This window comes from Oryzias latipes, chromosome 13 (assembly GCF_002234675.1).
Source record: "Oryzias latipes chromosome 13, ASM223467v1".
NCBI classification, from domain to species: domain Eukaryota; kingdom Metazoa; phylum Chordata; class Actinopteri; order Beloniformes; family Adrianichthyidae; genus Oryzias; species Oryzias latipes.
Window position 1 is genome coordinate 15,497,117 of NC_019871.2, and position 22,814 is coordinate 15,519,930.

The window sequence follows — 22,814 nt, forward strand, 5'->3', positions numbered from 1 at the left end:
TAGCCATGATAGACGGTGCCAGTAAACATTCAACAGTACAGTGACTCAAAGTCAAAAACATGTACGATGACTCATGCCCTTTTTTTTTTAAATAATTTAACATGAAAAAACTCAATGATTCACAAAAACTTTCAGTGTTTTTAGAAAAAAACTGACAGATGTGACTGTAAATCCAGGGTGCCATACTATAAAGATTGATACTTTTAGGGAAGTTTTACAAAATATTTGATATTGGACTTACCTGTACTAGTTAGTTAGAAAAGAGCTTAAGACGCCAGCAGGTAATTTGTATGAGTAATACAAAGGTCAGTTTTACCAATCTACAGTAAATCAAAATTGAAAGCTAAACTAGACATTTTAATGCATCAACATCAATCTATATTGAAAAGTAGAATTTAAGTAACACCCATTTTGTGAAATGACATTGCAACACAACCTCAGAGAAGGAAAAAAAATGTGATGTGTAAAAATGTGATGTGAAAGTCAGGTAGTTAAACTGAGAAGTTACATTTCAATTGGCAAAAACCTGCACTTCTGGCGATGCTTGCCATTTGATCAAAGACTGTTTTTCAAATGACATGGAACCTGACCTCTATCTTTCACCTCAAACCAACGATTACTGGACTTTTCCGCAATAACCCATTTCTTAGCATCATCCCTTCTGCAGGACTTTCCTCATAGTTCACCACAAATCCTCCCCTCAGATTAGCTACACTTTAAACAAAAGAAGGCAGAGGAGTATGGCTTCCAGGTAATACATGTGATGCCTAAACCCAGACAAACTTTGCCTTGATTGTAATAAAGTTCTGGACGAGTTAAACTTGTGTCCGCTCACCTTCAGTCATGAAGTATGGGATGCGGAACCTTCCTTCTAGGACTCTCTGTCGGAGGACAGGCAGACTGGGCCCGTCAAAGGGCAACGCCCCGCACACCAGCACATAAAGCACCACCCCCATACTCTGGAAACAGATGCATACAGGGAGCAGCAATCAATAGACCAATCAGAGATGACAATTATTTTTTCACACATCCACGCACACCCTTCTGAATGAAAGATTCACCGGTTGCTCTTAATTATATTAATGTTACTGAGCCTCTTCTAAAAAAGATTGAGATTTTTTTCCCATGATGCTTTTGTCTTTGGCCTTAACCTTTGTATCACGTGGTTGTTTAGCTCTTAATCATTATAACCCGGTAATCATTTTTTATTTTATTTTCAACATAAAACCTGTAAACCATCAAGGTTTTTATTTTCTTTCAGGATCACGTCAGTAAAGACACACATAAGACCGATGCTCCATCTTCATCTTGCCAATAAAATGTTAAATTACATTAATTGACTTCACATAGCTTTTTTAAATGGATCCAACAGTAGATCACTCCCATTAAAAGAAGGGAATTTAAGCACAAGAATGTGAAGGAGCTGTCGTTTTGGTTAAAAGAAATTCTCTTACCCAGATGTCCAGCTGTGGGCCCTCATACTGTTGTCCTTCAAAGACCTCTGGAGCAGCGTATGGCGGGCTGCCACACCATGTAGCCAAAGGCTCTCCTTGTTTAAAGAAGTTTCCAAATCCAAAATCTACAAGGGACGACGCACCAACAGTAAGCAGGCTGAAGACAGTTTTAGGTGTCACAAAACTCCCAGCAGACAATGTTTCTTTAAGTAATGCCTGCAAGGGAAGAACATTGGCCCTTTAATATGTTCTATAAAGACGTGTTACCCAATATGTTTAAGGGTTTGACTATACACATCCACAGAAACAAGAGTGGATTGAGACAGAGCATCTGCTGGCACCTTTTACATAATGCACTATGAGAGACACATTTTTGCACAGTGAGGAAATGGCCTCAGTATGAAGCAACTGCCCCTGATGACTGGTATGAGGTAATCTGTGCTGGACTGTGAAAGGCTGCATGCAGAATGACTAAAACTTTCATCTTCCGAGAGGGGAGAACTTTTAAACACACACAATAAATGCAGAACATTCTAGCCTGACTTTCATTAAAGCTAGCATTTCAGATCCATGTGAAAGCTCAGCCAATTCATACGAGCTCATAGTTACTCCATCAAATCACATGTTTTCATTGCAATAATTCCCCAATCAAATGTTGTTTGGTATCTGCATTTGATGATTTTCCTTAAGAAAAAAAAAATTAACAGATGAATAACTGTTTTAGCCCATCATCAATTGCATGGTGTCATGGGACCAGGCAGCTGCTCTTAACTCTCAGCTCCCACCCTTTCTCCGTAATTTGAAGCAGTTACATAAACAGAAAAAAAAAGGTTTTGCAAAACATATAATGGATAAAAAAAAAACCTTATGTAATGGGGCTGGAGGTGATGTTGGTTGGTACACACAAACACTGGCTCACACAATGGCGCTTCGAGAGTGCCAGAGAGATTTATTATGGAAATTGTCTTTCCTCTTGACAAACCTTTACAAAGAGCTCTGCTTTTAGCCTATTTTTGATCTGAACACATTTTCTAAAAATATTAGGACTTGTGCACAGTGACATGCGCTCTGGTGTTTGCTGCATAAGTCAATCACTATTCAAAATTCTAGGTTATTTATTTTTTTTTTTTTTTCAAGAAATAATCTCTGACACTGACAGGACAGGTAAACTACAGCGTGAGCTTTCCAGGTTTTTTGCGATTAATGAGAACTTTTGTGCAATTTTTGTGTGTGTGTATGTTCATCTGGGATCCCTGCAACCAAAAGACAGATATTGTGTTGCTTGTCTTTATTAATCTTTCTCCCAGCTACCATCCACTTTAACAAAAGCAAAGCAAAACAAGGATATGGATAAAGACTCTTCTAGAATGAAGTTAGTTTTATTTTTCTCAGAAATATTGCAGGAGATTAAAAACAAAAGTTTATTATACATGGATGAGATTTTAAGGATTAGTCAATGCAAGAGAGAAGGACAGACAGCAGATGTAACACATGGCTGTTGCAATGGAGAAGTCAGTAAGGCAAAGCAGCTAGAACCTTTGGGTTTCTAACAAAAATAGCTGCTGGTTGCTGCGAAGGTGAGATGCGAGACGCAGGCAGAGCCGTGGTTCCTCATCAGAAGCTGTGACCCATTTCATGGAGCTGAATACTGATCAGTCATCTTGACGTCAAACGCGCTGTAAAGCTGCAGTCTAATAACAGCAGTTAGAGCTCTACAGGAAGGGCGGAGTGGTGGGGTTGTGCAAAACTTACATTAGCATAATATCAAACATGTTGCATTGGAATATTATATTCATATTATTGGCCACATTCCCAGGTCAAAATCCTGATGAGATGGATATTCTCTGGTTGATTTGGAAAAATGCACAGAACAAATTTCATCACAGCAACATAATTTACTATAGGGTCTACATTTTTTTTTTCGATGTTTGAACTTACGGTACAAATGACAAACTGAGGTTGCACAACTTTGAGCCTTCACTGTCCCTGTGCATGTGATTTTGAATGCTACATGCTAAATTAGCAGTTAGGCATAGTATAAAATAATCCTACTGTCAATACTGGACACATGGAAAAGAATTTTAAAAGTAAATGAATATTTGAAAATTAAAATAAAAAAAAACAATACAATTTAAAAGTAAAAAACTAAATCACACTCATTTAGCATTGTTAGGTGTGTCTCCCTTAAAAAACAAAAATAAAAAAGCATTTTGGTCTTTGTGGATGGAAAAAAGCCAGGTTGTCAAATCCCATCCTCTACAGTTTTTAAAAATCAGAGTTGGAAAATGAGCTGAATGTCTAGACTTGTTTGGAGATATCTTTAAGGGAAAAAAGCCAACAATAAATGTGGCACAGCTTTACATGGAAATATGGGTTTGAACAAATGACATTTTTCACAGAAGATGAAGATAAAATCTCCATTTAGAATTTTTATCTCTCTAGTGTGCTGGAAGTATGATGATCTGGGCAAAGAAGCCTGACTATTTGCATCTATTGTAAAATAGGTTTCTGTCCTGCTTCTATAGCAAGTTAAAACTTCCCTTTCGGACGTTTATCCAGCAAACCCAGAACAGAGAAGCTAAAAGCAAGAAAAGAAGATGTTGCCAAGGTTCTATTAATAAATATTTCAAAAATCCTAATAAAATACAGCAACATCACAGCAGAAAGTGGAGCAACAAGTTCTCCTGAAACAAAAAATAACTGTCAACTGAAACTACAAGTGTTTCTACAAACTACAGTCATTGGATACACTTAACTGTGCACAAACTATTATATTTGCAAAACATTTTCTTCTAAGATCAGGTGTTTATGTCAGGCTACATTTGACTCATTTAAGATTTGAAATTGTTTTTTGAGAAATAATTTTTTTGAATCCCAGCAGTTGGAACCATTTTTTTCCATGTCAAATGTAAAATAAGAAATTTTCAGTTTCACCGACTTTTATTTTGAAAATGTTTTTAGCGTCAACAATATTTAGTGGACCATAAGAGCCTTCATGTATGTTTTCATAAAAGTATTAAAGAGCTTTTAAATGCTGCAAACGGTCATCTAAAACAGAGGAAAAGAAAATTTAAAGGTAAAGCAAACCTAATCCAAAACTTCTGCAAAACTCTGCAAAGAAAGAACTTCCTCTCTTTCTCTAATCTTGCAGCCTTCTTTTGTTTTGGTTATTCCTCCTCTTCTCTCCATCCCCTTCAATCCACCATGTCGACCCTAAAGGAGCTGTTTGAAGTGAAAGCATTAAGGGCACTCCCCACTGCTACCATGGTGTTCTCCTCTGCAGCCACAGTGAGTCTGACCTTTCTTTCAGTGGCTGTCAGTTAAGCTTCATACAGACTGACCAGAGGTGGTCTTTGCAAAGATCGAAAGCATGGCTCGTTGAGGAAAAATCAGAAGCATCCACACAGTTTTCACCTGTGGGATTCAAAATGATGGTAACATTACACATGTTTGGAAAATAAAGTTTAATTATTTGAGTCTGTGCCCAGTCACTAACTTGTTGAGTTAGACATTTTTCTACAAACATTTCTGAATATAATAAAACATGTTCCAACCGAATTAAAGCATGCCTTTTTTTAATTCTTGGATTACATATGGGAGAGTTTGAAAAACAAATTACTGAACAGCTGCTGAACAGACAAAATTTTAATTAGGCATAAGGAAAATTTGGGTCATTGGCATATCAAGCAACTACTTTAACAACAGTTTCTCTAGACAAAATAAAAGATTTATTTCATATTTACAATTATTTAGAAATATATATACAAATGGAAAATTCACCAATTTCTACAATTGTTCCAAAATTTTCTTACATTATCTGTGAATAATGTTGAATTTTTGTCTGTTAAGGGTCAGCAAAACTGTTTTTGTGATGTCGGGATATCTGCTGTTCTATTTTCCTAGCAGGAGCAAGCAGATTATGACCGCTAGTCAACACAGTGTAAACAAAAAACACCCTGGGCAGGTAGTTAGGACATTTTTGAGCTTTATCAGCAATGATCTCATTGCAAAAAATGGATCAAAACCTTCATGAGAACATCCTGTACTTATCATCCCACAGCAGGCTTGCAGACCTCCCAGAACTATGTTTACAGTACCTGCAATCTTGATGTTCATGTGACCGTCCAACAGCAAATTTTCAGCCTTCAGGTCTCTGTGGACAATGTTCCGGTTGTGACAGTACTCGACTGCAGACAGAATCTGCCAAAACTTCCTCCTGGCCTCCAGCTCACTGAGACGCCCATGCTTTGCCAGATAGTCTGCAACCAGAGTGACAGACATTGCAAAGAGGTGATAAATTATGTTAGAGGTATATGCAGATTCTTATGTTGATTTCAGAATCACCGACACTTGAAACACGGTTTAAGAAATAACACTGAAAAGGTATTTTTATTTTGCTGATTGTTGGTCCTTGGGCAGAGCAAAAAAAATAATCCATTTTGATTAGTAGCAAGTTTGGTACAAATAGTGGCTCGCAGTTCCTCCATTGGAAAGTGTGCTTTGTGAACTGATACGGTGGGAGATTTGTGTTGTTTTTCTTTAGAAACTCTTATTCTAACCCTCTAAGCAGGCAGTTGTGAGTCGGCAGAGTGTTATAGTGCTGAATGCACCCTGCTGACACAGCCATGGAGAGGGAAAGGAGGAATTGGAAGGAAAAAGAGTCTTGCAAAGCAACATTCTGCTATGGAACATATTGTTCACATTAGCACAAGCTGGATTAGTGTCTGCTGGATATGATACCATGTATAGCTGTGGAAGGTTGCAGCATGCACATAAACATAATCAGGGCAAATCAACACAGTGATCCAAGCATGAACTTGCATTCTTGTCCAGTGAGTAATACAAACATTGGACATTTTTGTTTATCTGCGTAGCACAGAGCAGTACAATCTACAGCCTCGCATTTGTTTGGAGGAAAAAGGACAAACTCAATCTTAGTACTATTGCTAGTTAAAGCTTCTAAATCACAAGTCTTTGCCATTTAAAAAAAAAACATTTTGGATTATAGATTTATTTTATGGTGATGCATTTTATTTTCTTGTTTCCAGCAGTCTTATTTTTGTGTTGTGTTTTTTTTAAGTCAGTAAGGGTCCTCTTCACACTTCACTGTCTAGATAGCTTGCGAGCTCTTCAATTCACACCCACTGGAAAACAAGAGGACACTTTGCATTGGCTTTGCTTCGAGCTGGCATAAACACAGACCACCAACCAAACCTGACAAAACGGCAAAACTACAACAACTAACAAAATGACCATTTTTACTAAAGCTTGTTTTACAACAGATGAAGTAGTGAAAAGCTTAAATAACAGTCCCTTTTTTTTCCTTGCAGGTTATTGTGTTGCTGTCATTTCTTCCTGTGCATGCTTACAAAAAGGACAGGATAAGATCATTGATGAAATTCCAAACCAGCCTTCTGTCAAAATCCACTGGGAAATCACACTAATCCACTTCCACAGGTCAATACCATCAAAAACATTGTGCAACCATCTGAACATAGAAACATTTAAAGTGGTGCAAGGCTTTTTTTTTTTTTTCCCCTGGAGTTTGATGCCATTTACGACACGGCCAGAGCAACTCCACAGCTCCTTGTTGCCCAAAAGCTTAGCCGTGTCCTGGGAAATGGATTCAAAAAACATTTTACAGTACGACGTTATGGAATTCAATGTCATTACTCAATGAAGCTGATGGTAAATAGTTAACACCTGAAAAAATGAGAGATGCTGATTAAAAAGTAGCTTTCAAATTCCTCTTGGACATGAGGTTAGCTTTCAAGCAGCACTGCTAATCAAATAACACAGCGATACGGGGAATCTGTCAAGAACATCCAAGCTTGCATCTGTAACAACAACACAACTTCAGAGTATAATTGCTACTGTGTTAAACTTGGTACTTTTAAAGTGGGCTCTATTCATCCAGGGTGTCCAACAACCTTTCTGGTTTTGACACTTAACTTACATAACATGAACTCATTTAGTCAGATTAGATAACCCCCCCCAAAAATGAATCCGTCATCCAAAAGAAAAGAGCCAAGACGGTCCTTCCAGTACCGATGAGGCTCGTACTTTCAAAAGGTTTTCACCATAAAAGTCTGATATTTGGTAGTTTTAACATAAATAAAATTACTTTCCAACATTCACTTGATTTGTTTAACATTTTCTAGCAAATGTTCCACTAACACTTGATTCAAGCACTTACACTTGCCAATTAATTTTTTTCCGCTCATCCCCATTTTTACTAAATGCGATGTAACATTGATCAATTAGAGGTTTGTAGCTATTAAAAAGAAAACAGATTTATTACTTTAGAATCTGGAATGTTCAACTCTTTAGTGGCTCAGTTCTTTATGCACAAGCAGCAGCATTGTGTGCCTGCTGGGTACAACAAGCCATTATATCGTGTTCTAAATGCAGTGTACATACAATGTCGTACAGCATGTTGCCCAAGCTGAATGATGAGTAATCCACTGACAGCGTTGATTTGCTTTAGAATCTCGGCACAGCAAGGTACAGAGAGATGCATTCTGGGAAAGTGAGCAAGAATGAATCACAGGGATCTTGGTAAAAGTGGAACAACCGTTGAGATTTTCTCTAAGAGCTGGGTGGGGAGCTAAATCTCTCTGCAGCTGCTAGGGTTTGAGAAGGAAAGGTCTCAAAGATACAAAACAGCTTGTTGGACAGGGCTACTGCTGAACTTTAGGCAACACTGCAGGGCAGGCAAGTGTATGCGTGTCCATATGACATGACAGTAGGTGCAAATGCACCGTCTGTCACTTGTTCTGTTTGCACCTCGGTAACTAATACCCAAAACAGTTAATAACTTTAATCAAGTTTCATTTATGTGCAGGCAAATGGATGCAGGTGCAGACTCTGTGTTGGCACACTAAGGGGGGGTACCTGAGCTGCTCTCAAGCTGCTCCTACTGGGTGTGACAACAATATGGTCTTCAAAGTTTTAAATTCACACAAAAAGGGAACAAAAGAGGTTGGGTGATCATCCTTCTCTGTTGAACCCAGATCCTTGGAGAGAGAACCTGAGGTCTATGCCCACGCCCATGTGAAGTGTCCTCACCTGGGTTTCACTCTTCAGATGAAGACAGTGAACACTCTAGTATAGAGAGGTGTTCAGTAAAATGACAGCTGTGAATTCACTAAAGAGGTTTAAATGAAACCTGAAGGCAGGTAGCATTACAATTAGACAGCAAATGTTATATTAAGGGGAAAGAAGCATAAAAAAAAGCTGACTGCAGAAGGTCACTGCATCTTTTTTTAAACAGTATTTTTAACTTGGGGAAAAAAAGGAAAAATTGTCCAATTTTCCTATTAAAAGATAATACTCATTTCTTTTTAAGCAAGATTTTTTTTCAACACACCAAGTCATTTTCCGATTACAAGTCTTGTCAAAGATTTTCACACCAATAAAGGAGTCTTTTATTCTATAATTATTAATTGCAGGCTTCCTGTTCATGTGAGTGAAACAAAAGTTCTACAATCTGCTGCAACATCTGCATAAATCTGACTGATGAAGATCTAAGCTTCTAGCCATATGCAAATAAGAATGGGTCTTAAAAATAGCCTGATACTTCCTCTCATATTAACACTCGTTTGAGATTCATCTTCCTTTCAACAGTCAGACAAGAGATCTGGATGAGTAATTTTACTCACTGTCAGCTAATACACTCCCTCTCACTCCAGCATTGCTTTCTTAAATATGCGTGTCCTACATTCCCCCCACCCCCCACCGAAGCATCTCTTAAATTCAAAAGGATGTCCCCTGCTTTTGCCTCCGTTTTCTTCTGTCTTTTTCTCTTCTGCCTCCGTTCTCTGCAACTATTTGGGGTTGACCCAGTTTTTCAGGTTTGATAAATCCTGCAATGTTGAATCAGACTGCTAAGCAACCGACTGACAGCCACAGAGGCATATCAAGGAGCTGCAACTGATGCCTCTGCTGTGCTCAATATTGTGCCCACCCATCCCTCTGGAGGAATGAACCCATCATTCTGCCTTCTGGGGCTGAGCCAAAATTTGGTCTTTGTCTTTACAGCATCAGACACACATTTTGCCTGCTGCTCCTCTACAATCCTTAACCGAAAGAAAATTGGCTTTCCTTCAACTTGGAGGGGCTGCCAAGCACCCCCAGCACTGCCATTGATCACACCTAACACTCTTCTAAACCGATGGCCAGAAGCAGACCGGAGGAATTCATCATGTCAAAAAAGGGAAGGCAACTCTCTGGAGGGCAATAATGGAAGAAGAAGGTGCAGGTCAGCTTCTGCAACTTGCACGGCTGAGTGCATCATGACTCAATCTACCTCCCCAAAATGTGTTTGGAAAAATCAAAATGTTTTTTTTTAGGTTTCATGTGATGGAAAACAGCAGCACATACCTAATGCTGCAGCTACCAGTCAGCATCTGCCTGGTTGAGGCAAAGCTGCTGTTGCTGCAGTTGATGTTGACATATAAACGTCTTACATAACTGCATTACATTGTGCAACTGCAGGAGAGGGGTCTGATGAATCAGGACACAACGGTTTTATAATATCCAGCAATGACACATGTGGAAAAAATCTGGATTATTGGGGGAATAAACTGATTATTCAATCTCAAGAGGTCATTTTAAGGAATAAATGATGTATAAAGAAATGTACAAATTATCAAGCAGACTTTTAAGAGCTGCAATCAGTCTGAAAACATTCAACTAAATATTGTAATGTTTGGACATTTAATTATTTCACACTTATGGTAAAGTAAGTATTTTCCACAATCTATTTTGTTTTACAAATAACTGCGTAAATACTCAGTCTTCCTTAAGATTTTAAAGTTGAATTTTCCCCTCATTCACATCTTCTCAGAGCCGTTTCCCAGTTCTCTTGAGGTCAGAAGAGCAAGAGTTGTTGCTGAGTCAGCATCACAAGTGGCACAGTGATCTCTCAGACACAGGATGCAACTGATATGAATAACAGGCAAAGCCTTTTGCTTAAGTAATCAATGTTGCTCTGCTGCCTAAGTCATTTAAAACGTCGGGGGTGTTTAAAACGATTTTTCTATATTAAAATTGCAACAAGAAAATATTGCATATTTGTCAATAAATGTATGAATCCACTTTCATGGATTCATGTCCAACTCAAGTTTGTAGTCTGGATAAACCACTGCAAATGTGTTATAAAGCTAATGGTAGACAGAGATAAATTCTTATCTTCATGTGTTATTCTTGGTGGGACATCTCTGTCCTTGCTTACGTCAATGACTCCAATTGTTTCCACTTAACATTTTTGGTGACATAATGAAATAATTCAGCATTGTGTTGTTTAGGATGAAACTGTTGACGTGAACATTTTTTTCTCAATATTTACAGGGCAACATTGAGTACTTCCTTTCAACTTGCATCTCAAAAAGATGAATCTGACTTCTGACCCTCCATTGCAAACATAACAACCCCCACCTTAATCTGCTTATGTCATTTTTTTCATCAATATAAAATCCAGAAAGCGCTTATGTTGGCAGGATAAATATTGTTATTTATCTTGTATAGACTTCTCCCTGTTGATGTTCTCAAGTTTTAATGGTCATCTCTGGCACACATGGAAATGTAGAGAAGTTCACAAAGGCAGCTTCAACTTGTTTAATGCAAATTTTTTTTAACCAAACTTTCTGGGAATAAATTTTTTTCCTGCCAATGCAATATCAGCAAATTATACAACAGATAAATACATGAAAATAACTTCCTCAAGATAAACACATTTTATATTTCCTCAGTCCAATTTGAAAGAACAAATTCTACAGAAGGTGCTCTTAAGGTTTAATGTCATTGCTTGACTTTAGGAGGACTGACATTTGCCAAACTTTAGGATTTTTGAATTGTCTTTTGTTTCAACAGCATTGGTTTCTTTTTTATCTTGAAGAAAGTTTAGCAGTAAAGTCGTCAATAGGTGTGGGGAAACCTGCAGCATGTATGGCAATAAAACACATTTAGCTTTGCTTTGAAGCTGCCCGTCTCTGGCCTTTACAAGCTGCCTGTGATGTCACTGTGTAAGATAAGAAAAAACAGCCTTGGTACGATTACAGGCAAATTACCGGCAACACATGACAAGGGTCAAACAATCCATCCAAGGTTTTCCTTAAGCATGTGACCTTTGAGAACAGTGCTGGAATTAAAAAGGTACAAAAGGAAACTGCAGGATTTTATTTGTTAAATATTCTAAAAATGTTTGTTTTAATGGGATCATAACTTTCAACTGTAACATGATACTAAAAAAAGAGATAAATAAGCATTACAAAAGAGTAATCCACATGACATCCTTTGGTCTTTTAGGACCCCTGCCACGCATGTTTTACTTTTTTCAACTTTTTTTTTGTCCCCAAAGAGTCAGCTAACAGTGAGTCACAGTTATTTCAACCAAGGAAAAATGTAAGACATGCAGGAAAGGGGTAACTGAGAATAAAGGGTTAGTAAACACAGCTTTAAAAGAAAAAATGACAGAAATGTCACCTTACTCTCATTAGTAATGATTTAGAAAGTATAATTTCCAGGGTTTTGTACATATCATTGCAATGATAAATGAATAGCATCTTTGTATTTTAGAATAATAGTCTTAATTTCAAAGGATTGTCAAGTTCTCTTTAATTCTCATTAGAGCTATTCTTAATTTCACCACTTAACCTTTAAAGGATCATTGTATAAATTCCAACAATTGTATACATTTATGTATTTATTTTTATATATATTTATAAAAATGAAAAAATATTAGTTCCATTTTTTGGTTAAATTTTAAATAATGTATTAAAAAATATTTTTTAAAAAGGGACCAATTAGTTATCAAATCAAACTTTATTTATAAAATAGTGCTTCTCATGCATTTGTGCAGCTCGAAGCGCTTTAACATTAAAAACAGAAAACACAATATTACAGTAAAAACCCAACCCACCCTTCCCACTCCCCTCTGTTAAAACACATGTCCCATGGCCCCCACGTTCAATGAATAATGACTATGTAACTTTAAATAAAACAAACAAACAAGTATGGCTTGGCTCTGCTGTGAGGAAACAGTATTTGGGAATCTCTTCAAACCAGGGGCCAGCCCGGCCATAGGAGCATCGCCACAGCGCCCACCCAGACTGGTACAACACTGGGATCCACTTCACAGCCGCGAAGCAGCAAAGTTAAACTCCAGCTGCCCCAGCAAGGGCGACAACTGCGGCAACAACCACCGACCAAGCCGGCAAGCCCTGGAAGAAAAGATCCCCCCAAGAAACACTGGGCCTAAAATCATGATAAGATACTAAAATTAAAGACAGAAGATGTATATAAAAACATAAAATTGAGAATTAGATACATAAAATGAAATTAAATACAAAAAATAGCCTATACTAAACATAATAGAATAAATTAGCAGTTAAAATCAACTGAAAGGGAAATTAAAAAGATGGGTCTTGAGCCTCTTCTTAAAAACCTCTACAGTCTCTGCGGCCCTGAGGTTCTCCGGCAGGCCGTTCCACAGACGAGGACCGTAATGGCAGAACGAAGCCTCACCATAAGTTTTGGTCCTCACCTTAGGAACAACTAAGAGGCCGGCAACGGAGGACCTCAGGGTCCGCGAGGGCTCATACTTTAAAATGATATCATTTAAATAAGAAGGCCCAAGACCATAAAAACATGTATGCATTATTGGCTATGGCCATGGAATAAAACATTCACACTCACATTCTGTTTGTTTAGATTCTCATTCGTTGATGCAGATTCTATTACACTAAGTGCGACTGCTGAAATATTATATCTGATTTGTTTGTGTCATTACAATAGTGTGCAATTTTTCAATTAACATTTGTGCAGTTATAAATCTAAACAAATAGACAACTGTGTTTGTTATCATCTATATTTTTCCACAAAATAAATATTTAGTAAATGGCCAACTGGAATGTGAGTTAATTAATAGGTTTCTTTCCCCTGGAAAAACTAAATAACCATTACTAATCTATTTAAACCAGTAAAATTGCTTTATTATGAATGTGTTCTGATGTTTACACAAGAAATTTGAAAACTTGAAATTGTTTGACTTCTTGGTTCTTCTGTTATCAGACACGGGTTGTGTCAGTTAATAATACAGACACCATAAACTTTATCGAATTCAAATAATTTGTTTTTTGGCTGAGAACTGCTTCTGATACGGTTATTTTTTATTGTAATAAAACATGGAGGGAAAAATGTAGCTGGACAACACAATGGGTATGGTAAACTGTATGGGGAAAAAAAGTATTTTCTGCATCAACATGGACAAATAAAATAATGCATTTACATTATTTTGTGGCATTTTCTGACACATAAAATCAGTCAAAGTCCTTATGCTGCACAATATAAAGATTTCTCTGATCTTTCTTTTGAACGTATCACTCACCGAAGATCTCCCCGCTCTTGGCATACTCCGTGACTAAGTAAAGCATGTTCTTTGTTTCCATCACCTGGAGAAGGAGGGACAAAGGAAAAGGGGCAGAGGGAAAAGAGAAAGATGCATAAATAAAAAAGAAGCACATTGTCTAAATCATGTACCGGTAGTCTAAATTAAAAAAAATAAAACTAAATAAAAAAGCATGGCTACAAAGACTTCCCTATTACACAATCAACTGCTGTGCTCACTCAGAAACTGCAGAGCACAGCATTCACAAACTCACAAATAAAATCAAAATCCATGAATGGCAAAGAGTATAAATGTGGCATCGATGTAAGAGAATGGAGGTGGACGATTGCTGCTGCACACTGCGTTTGAGCGGCACTTAAAACCTTTCAGCCCTGACACGCTGCTGTGTTGTGTGGGAGGAGGACCAATTTAGAAGCAGAAACACTCGGAAGATGAAAAGAATTAAATGTAGAGAGGAGAATCACACTGAGAAGGGAGGATGAATCAGGCTCGGCGAGCCAGACATGGGCACGAGGAATCCCACGCTCTTTTGTTGGCATTCTATTTTCCATCTGTTTCACTGACTGGTTCATGGATGGGGGACATGAAGTAGTGCAGCAAACATATTTCATTGAATGCCATTATGCAATGGAATGATTGTTTATTCCTGAGTAGTGAGACTGTTGTAACTTTAGTGCAGCCCCCTCTTTGTTCAATAAAGTTAGCACAAAAGCACAGGTGCAACTTGTAACATTAATTGTAGTTTTGTTCCATCGCCGTTTGCCAATGTGAACAAAAGCAAGGGCTTGGCATGCCCCACTGGAATGCAGTCATAACTAAAGGGATTCCTCACACCTGTGCCTGAAGCCATGCGTTTTTCACTGACGGACAGCTTTGTTTTCCAACTACCGTTTTTCTTGTGCCGTGTCAGCGGCGATGAATTAGTCCACAAAAATATTGGTGATTTGTTTTGCCTCCATAATCTTATCTATTATTGTTGTCATTTCTATGAAAGCAGTGAGTTAAAGTTGAATTTGTTTTTCCCCCCAGCATGATTTCCCATGAAAAACAGTCATAAAGATGAAGAAACGGAAACACGGAAGGATGTAACAAAAGCTTGAACTTTATTCTTAAAAGAAAATGGTGTGAAACATTTCAACTTTAGTATTCTTTTGGATTTTTTTTTATATGTTAGGCAACTGGTAGAAGCAGCTGTGGCCTCAATAGGAATTTTTATTTTCTGCCAGCACTATGAAGACATAATTTATTACTTTGAGCAATTAATGGTGATATAATGATTTATAACTACTATATTTTACACTTTTACAGTTTCAACACACCTAATTACGTTGCAGAGACCTCCCAATACATGGAGCCACTGCCGTAGACTGTATGCTATCAAGTATAGAGGCAAACACATGGAAAACCTAATGACTTTATGTAAGACTTCACATTAAATTTTTGAACATCCTTAAAGGCCCACTCCAATGAAATTAGTGTTTTTGACTTGTTCTTGTAGCTTTTTCTCATGATAGAGGACATATATTAAGGAAATCAAGCTTAAAATTACATTTCTGAGAATTTAAAATAGCTGTGAGTCAGGAGCTAACAATTTCTGTACTTGCAGGAAGTCTTGGCAACCTACAGAGAAGACAGAAAGCTGTAAACAACAATAGAGTCAGAGTACTGCAACACATGAAAAGAAAGAAGAAAATGAGAATGGGCAGACTGGGGTCACGAAAGAGGTCGCAGAGGACATAATAAACAAGACTGAGGTCTGCAGTTAGTTTGTGTATCTTCATTAGCTAGAGATGTCCTTTTTGGGCCAAAGGGTCAGTCCCAGTTTATGAGACAAAGAGGTACTAACTAATTGACCAAAGCTGATTGGATGGGAAATTTTCCAGTCCGAACAAAAAAAAAAAGAAAAGAAAAAAGGATCCCCACCAAAATAACTTTGCACAAAGCTCAAACAGTGAGATATGACTGTGCAAATTCAACAAATGTTCATTTGTAATTAACCAAACAACGCAACATGACCCAAACTTTTATATAATCCTCACACACTTATTCATTTAGAGAATGCTTGGTGGCAAAAAGCTGACATAACAGGATTTACCCAAATGAAAGCAAATATTCAAAGACACCACTCATATTACGATGGTAGAGCAAAGAGATATTTAAGAATGAAAATGATAAAATTCTAGCACAACTGATAGTGCTATTGTTATTCAATCATTTCCCCAAAACAAGGTTACTTCAATGCACTTCCTAAACTTGAAATATTGCCACAGATAATTTTGTTATGGCAAACAATTTGCGGCTAACCACGCCACAGTGCATTGAGCATTGTTTATTACTTTAAACTATTTAAATTAATTAAAAAAAACTAAATAATTAAGAAAACTATTTTTGGTATGTTTTCAAACCTCAATACAGTACCTTCAGTTTTGTGTACTGTCACAAATGTTGTGAACTAGCTAGTCTGCATGAGTTGTATCCTGCTGTCAATCAATAGGGATCGACTTTGTGACGGCAAACAATATAAACTAGAATAGAAAATTTTCCAACTTTGACCTGTTTAATGAAACTAAAGCTTCAGTAGTTCTCACTAAAGAAAATCATTAAATGCTTTTACAAACATTTTCATTTTAGTCCAAAAACAAGAAAATAAATGCTGCAGTTGAATGTTGCCAACAATTGCATCTTTGTGATATGCAACTGCTCTAAGCTGATTTGCATCATTCCTGGTAAATAAATGTACAAATAAACACCACCTATGCTACCATATTAGGATAAATAAATCTTCAGGTTTTAACTTGGGTAAAGTTCAGAAAGATCATTAAACAAGTAAATGGCGTATACTTGTACAGTACTTTACTATCTTCTTAGAAGGTCCAACGCGCTTCACAGTCACAGTCCAAATCACCCATGCACCCACACACATTTACACACTGATGGCAGTTCCACTGCTGAACACTGAAACCAACCTATAACCACCAGAGGCAATGTGCAAGTTCAGCGTCTTGCCCATGGACCCTTCGACACATAGCCAGGCAAGGCGGCAACCGAACCTGCAATCTTACGATCAGAGGTTGACCGCTCTACCTCTGCGGCACGACTGGTAATGAAATCCCTAATTGCCATCATTAGAAAGGTAAAGGGTATCTGTGTGAAACTGATCATTATGCAATAGTGAACATCCAGGGGAGCTCTGTCAGTATTTATTTCAGATATTTTAATCTATTCACAAAGTCATTGCTATTTCCTTTAAGCTTTGGATAATAATAATAAGTTGGTGGTCTATTCGCACAGACGTAACAAGAGCAATCATGCAAGCAAAGCTGGAGTCGGTCAGTTATTAACAAAGCCCCCACATACCCCCTCCCTCCCTCAGCAGTACAGGTTCAGCTCAGGAGCAGTTGTTTGTTTATGCATTAGAAAACAACCCGCTTTCCTGCACTTCAACTGTCATAGATCCACAGAAACAAAGTATAAGCACTGCTGGACTCTGCTCCACAGGAGGACGTGAGCAAAAGACGCCTTAACAAACGTCAACAAGACTTACGTTTGACTTGATAACAGATGGTTGATTGAGACTGAGCTTCAAAACGAAAGACTTGGGCTTCAACTCCAATCTAATTATTAGATCAGAGTTACTAAGCCATTTGTCTTAAATGAGACTAATTTGCAGTTTGCTTCAACAAAGATTAAAGCCCCTGCCTTCAACTAAACTGATTTTCTTGGTACCCAAAGTAAATCAGTAAACCATTTAAACCAGTGTAATCATGTAATGCTTTTGATGAGTTACATTCAGTTATATAACAAGTGAAAACAGTTTTAGGGGACTTGTCAACTAAACAGTGCATCATTTTGTCATTTTAATTCCACATTTTGTCCTCCTTTTATTACAAGGTTCTAATGCAAACTTCTACTGATGATTCTACTTTCCCTTGAGGGCTTCACAATATTCCTTGTAATTATTAAACTCTATCGGCAGTGGCTCAGGCAGTTGAGCGGGCCGTCCAATGATCAAAGGGTTGGAGGTTCGATCCCTGCTCCCCCCTGCCAACTGTCGTTGTGTCCTTGGGCAAGACACTTCACCCTCCTTGCCTCCAGTGTGGTTCCACTGGTGTGTGGATGTGCATGAATGTCCCGGTGAGGGTCAGGGGGCCGTAGGCGCAAACTGGCAGCCACGCCTCTGTCAGTCTGCCCCAGAGCAGCTGTGGCTTCAGTAGCTTACCATCACCAAGTATGAATGAGGAGTGAATGAATAATGGACACACTGTAAGCGCTTTGAGTGACTTGAAAAGCGCAGATAAATCCAATCCATTACAAATGTGTGCTACGTTGTCTTTTAATGCCACCGGTCAGTTTACCATGGGACAGGCCGAATTTCAAATCAAGTTGTTGTTTTTTTAATTCAAAGCGTATTAACATAATTTCCTCAGTATCCTGGGTTTTTTATATTTAAAGGAAAGTTAATTCTATCAAAATCCTTCTTCTTAAAACTCCAAGTATTTTTTAACTAAAGTATAGATAGGAGGAAAAGGGGGTAAGGTTGAAGAGAATGTCACTTGCTTTGTATGATGGACTCTGCCAGACTTATGAAATCAAGACACTTAACATCTCATTTAGATTAGCCAAACCGCTGTAAATCATCTACCAATGCTGACTTCCTCATCTTATTTTTAAGTGGAACATCCACACCCAACCTAATTAGGGTTAACAGGTACATTTGAAAATAAATAACAGTGATAAATAGCATAGTGATAAATATAAAAGAATTTGGAAGTAATGAAGCTCGACGGCATCAGATGAGAGATGAAAGCTGTGATGCACAAGGTTTTCCAGTTGGACAATGACCCCCCCAAGCATACCACAGAATTAAAGCGGAGTGGCCCACCACAAATCCCTGATCTGACTCCAGCCGACAATTAGGGGACGGCACAGAAAGGCGAGTGTAAGCAGGCATAACCACAAACCTCTGCCAAGAGAAAGGAACAAAGTTCTTGTGAAGTATAATCCTACAAAACAAATTGTGTGTTTTATTCTTCTAAACACTAAATTTGAGGATTGGGGGGCCCAAACATATTAATAATGGGGGGGGGGGGGGGGGGGCTAAATTTTCAAGACAAACAGACAGGTAAAGCTTTTTTTAAAGTTTGTTCACATTTTACATCAAAATGAGAGCAGATAATGAGAGCTGAACTTGTCGACTCACCTGGTAAAGCTTAATGATGTGAGGGTGGTCCAACATCTTCATGATTTGAACTTCCCTGTAGATCTTCTCCAGGTTTACAGCGTCTAGTTGGGTCTTGTCAATGATCTTAATGGCCACCTGCAGAGTGAGCAAGCAATACAGACAATGATTTAGTTTCCCAATAAGACACAAAAGTACAGGTGATAACTGAACAACTCTTCAAAATTGCAATAAAAAGTGTTTATTTTTTACATTCCAGCAGAAATGAAAGAACTGCTTCAGAAAAGTAAGATCCAAACTGGTGTTAAGATTTGTATGAGTTCATTTCAGACAATGTGTGATTCATGATGAGCAGTTTAAAGAATTTTCCTACTGCATCCCTTTAACACATCCAAACAGGCATGGCTATGTGCAAACTAGGCTTCAAATATAAACAGTTTTTAATAAAGACGTCTTGACGGTGGAACAGTTTTAACTTATCTGCCTGTGTTTCATAAACAAGACGTCATCAGTAGCCTCCAATCCTCCGTGAGCCAAACTCCAGAGGCCAACAACAAGAAACACCAGTTCTAGGCAAACACACCACTTAGTAAAAACCAAACAGGTAATACAAAAGCTTGCTTCAAGCCTTAACATGTCAAATAGTCAACAACAAATATGACTTTAAAAAGACAGACACTATATGAAAAAATGCAAAAAAATGAATTTGCTTTATTTTTAATCAGATTATTTATTTGATTTATTAGAGTATTGAACATTAGAAACAAGGCGGACAGTGTAAGCCTAATTTTACAAAACCTTATTGAACACTGAAAGGCTAAGATTTGACTCAATTCACAGTACATTTGTGCCTGAATAAATAAACCAGGGTGTCAGAAAAAAAAAAAAAAAAAAAGAGGAGCTGCTAGACGACCCCTGCTGTTGCAAGTGGAGCACATTGTAAAGATGGCCTTTTATTTGCTCCCGACCTCTCCGGGAAATCTCTGATACATATAATGAGCTGACGTATGCAGTATTTGCAGTTCATACTTCAGATGAGCAGCCATGAGTGTTTTAACAGGCCAAATATTTAGCCATCGTCTCCCTTCCTGAAAAACAGGCAGATATGGGATGTAGAATTACAGCTAAGGAGGAAATCAGCTACTTTTAGGAAACCCCTACGAAGACATAAACACAAGAAACACTTAAGATAAATATGTTAAAAATGAGGGATGGTGAACTGATGGACAGAAACTAAAAGGGAAAAATGACCAGAGGGTTATGTAAACCATAACCTCTATTATGGGTATTTGTTAATACACAAAGCCACAGGCACAAAAAGTAGGTTAAGCACACAGATACCCATACCTAAAAAGAAAAAAAAAAACAAGTTCACACCACAAAGCCAACTCTTGAAATCTACTGGTTCATAGTAGATCAGCAAATTTACCAAACAGATCTATCCTGCTGCGGCTATTCACTGTCCTGACCAGCATAGTGATCTTTACTAAAGTGTCTCAAATGACGAAAGCAAGCATGACCTCATTCAAAGTACTGAACTGGAATGGTCTGCTGTATAGCAAAAAACAAAATTTTCTTTCACATTAAAAATGCCATTGATCCATATTTAGGGCTGCACAAACCCTTAGACTTTATCAAACGGATTAAATAAATAGGAGTTCCTATCTTTTCTAGTTATTTATTAAACGTGCTAAAGGCCCTTGTCTGGATGACATAGATCTGAGTTTTCTTGCACAAGAAGATTACCACTCACGTTCAGCGACAAATGGGTTTGAAACTGTTCGGTTCAAAGATTAAAGTGCACAAGTGTGTTTTTTGGTTGTTAGGATTTGTCCTAACTTGAGCCCCAATCCCAATTCTGTTCAAAACAAATGTTTTGACTGTCACTGCAGAAGTCTGTCATGACAAACTGCCAACAAGCCGAGTTAACTCAGACAAATCCAAGTCCTGTTCCCTAGTGCAATGCCCTCATCACACAAGCGTGTGTGTGCAATATCAAACCCTATCGAAAGTTATGTGAAGACCCCACAGCAAGTGTCTGTGGAACTGCCACGAGCAAACATGAGAGCAGAACGCCATGCTCCCCAAATGCAGAGCTGTGGATGAGTGACAGATCCAGCTATTGACGGCGTCCAGAGGCAATAATAGACGAGATGCATCTCAGCAATAATAATAACCAATTTCTGATTGCATAATGGGACCACCAGCCCCGTTCCGCGTGCGACACATCATGCACAGCAACTTGGGAAGGGTATTTCTCCATTTTAAGTTAAAATTGAAGTATATAGGCTATGGATGTGGATGTTTTTATTTGGGGGTGGTGAACGCGCAGACGGTCGCTGTACTACTGGGTTCCAGCAACACCACAAGAAAAGCGAGCAGCAATGCCGGCTACTTGACACAAGTTTCTCTCCAAGTGCTTGATGTATTAAGGCAGCAGGTTTTGTTCTCCAGAGATGTCACCTACCTGGACTGTAAAAGTTATATAACTCAATAGTAGCCTAAGTTAGCTCTCCGGCTAACAAGTTCAGCGAAACTCACCTCGGTCTTGGTTATTCGGTGTCTAGCCAATTTCACCACGGCGAAATTGCCCTTTCCTAAAGTGCGTTCGATGTCGTAGAAGCCCACTCGGACCGGACCCCGGGTCAGCGGCTTTTGGACACCGTCAGCCATGACCATGCTGTTCTAAATGGGACTGAAAGAGTCGGGGGGGGAGCCAGAGACGCACGAGGGACCCACACGGGTTTGCTTCAGCAGCTAAAGACGAAAGAAAGGCGAACCGCCCGCTGCTGCTGCTGCCGCCGCCGCCGCTGCCGCTCCAAACATGTCCATTAAAAATAGACAAAGTTGATTTCTGTCTGTGTCGCCCTGCCAGCTTGAACGCCGATGTAGCGACACTCTCCGTCAGTGCGGCGGTGCGAGGCAGGCCATTTGCTGAGCCAGACGGCTGTCACGCCACGTTCTCCTGTACAATGGAGCTATAATATTTCAGCTGGAGGCGCCGCTATCAGCTACACAACACACGAGTTGACTTGCAAAGAGGCATCATGTTCTCCGGTTGACGTGTATTGACGTCAAAGCCATGGGGGTATTTGTACAGGAGGCGGGGCCACGGGGCAGCTCCACACTTCAGTGCCAATTGGTTGCCAAGACAACCAGACCCACCTCTTACGTCAACCGGTGAAATTGCTATTCTGAAATCTGTTTGCTCGCCTGCTCTCCTTGATTGCACGCATAGGTAACTTTGAAGTTCCGCCCTGCAGGTGTTCAGTTCTGTTCAGTTAGTTAGAAAAGGAGCAAAACGCATTCCAAAATTGAAACGTGTTCTACAAAAATGATTGCCGAAGTAGTGAAATCAGTAAAGAAAACTATTTAATTTAAATGCAAACATCATGTGCACGGTTTTTTGCACCTTTTTTGGAGAGGGGGGAATACAAATAAATATATTTTGCATTGCACATATTTAAATTATGCAATATGGCTTGCGGGATATATGAGCATTTATAGGAAACCAACGTGTCCACACTCAAATGCACTTTTTTCCTTTACGTGACAGCGCCATCTGTCGGTAAAAGTGTGAAACGGTCACTGTGAATTTATTTTTGTTTGATTTATGCAATAAACTGCATTGATTTCACAAAACACAAAGAAATGCACATTAAGATACACATTTTTAGAATAAAAGGTGTGATGCTAATGTATTGTGGTAAAAAAAAAAAAAAAGATTTAGTTTTAAGCCACATATACACTCAGCTGTGGGTTTTGGGGAGTG

At 38.5% G+C, this 22,814-nt stretch overlaps 1 protein-coding gene across 1 annotated transcript in view; it reads right to left on the bottom strand.

The window, feature by feature from the left end:
- The window catches only part of sik2 (salt inducible kinase 2), a 37,839-nt gene extending 15,736 nt beyond the window's left edge, over positions 1-22,103 (bottom strand). Inside the window, exons 1-6 of the mRNA XM_004075670.4 lie at positions 21,584-22,103; positions 19,064-19,180; positions 13,843-13,906; positions 5,552-5,713; positions 1,455-1,579; positions 836-959 (exon numbers count right to left, since the gene is read on the bottom strand). Coding sequence (XP_004075718.1) covers positions 836-959; positions 1,455-1,579; positions 5,552-5,713; positions 13,843-13,906; positions 19,064-19,180; positions 21,584-21,721 — 730 coding nt within the window. The 5' untranslated portion in view covers positions 21,722-22,103. The remainder of the gene's footprint in view (positions 1-835; positions 960-1,454; positions 1,580-5,551; positions 5,714-13,842; positions 13,907-19,063; positions 19,181-21,583) is intronic.
- Between the last annotated feature and the right edge of the window lie 711 nt (positions 22,104-22,814).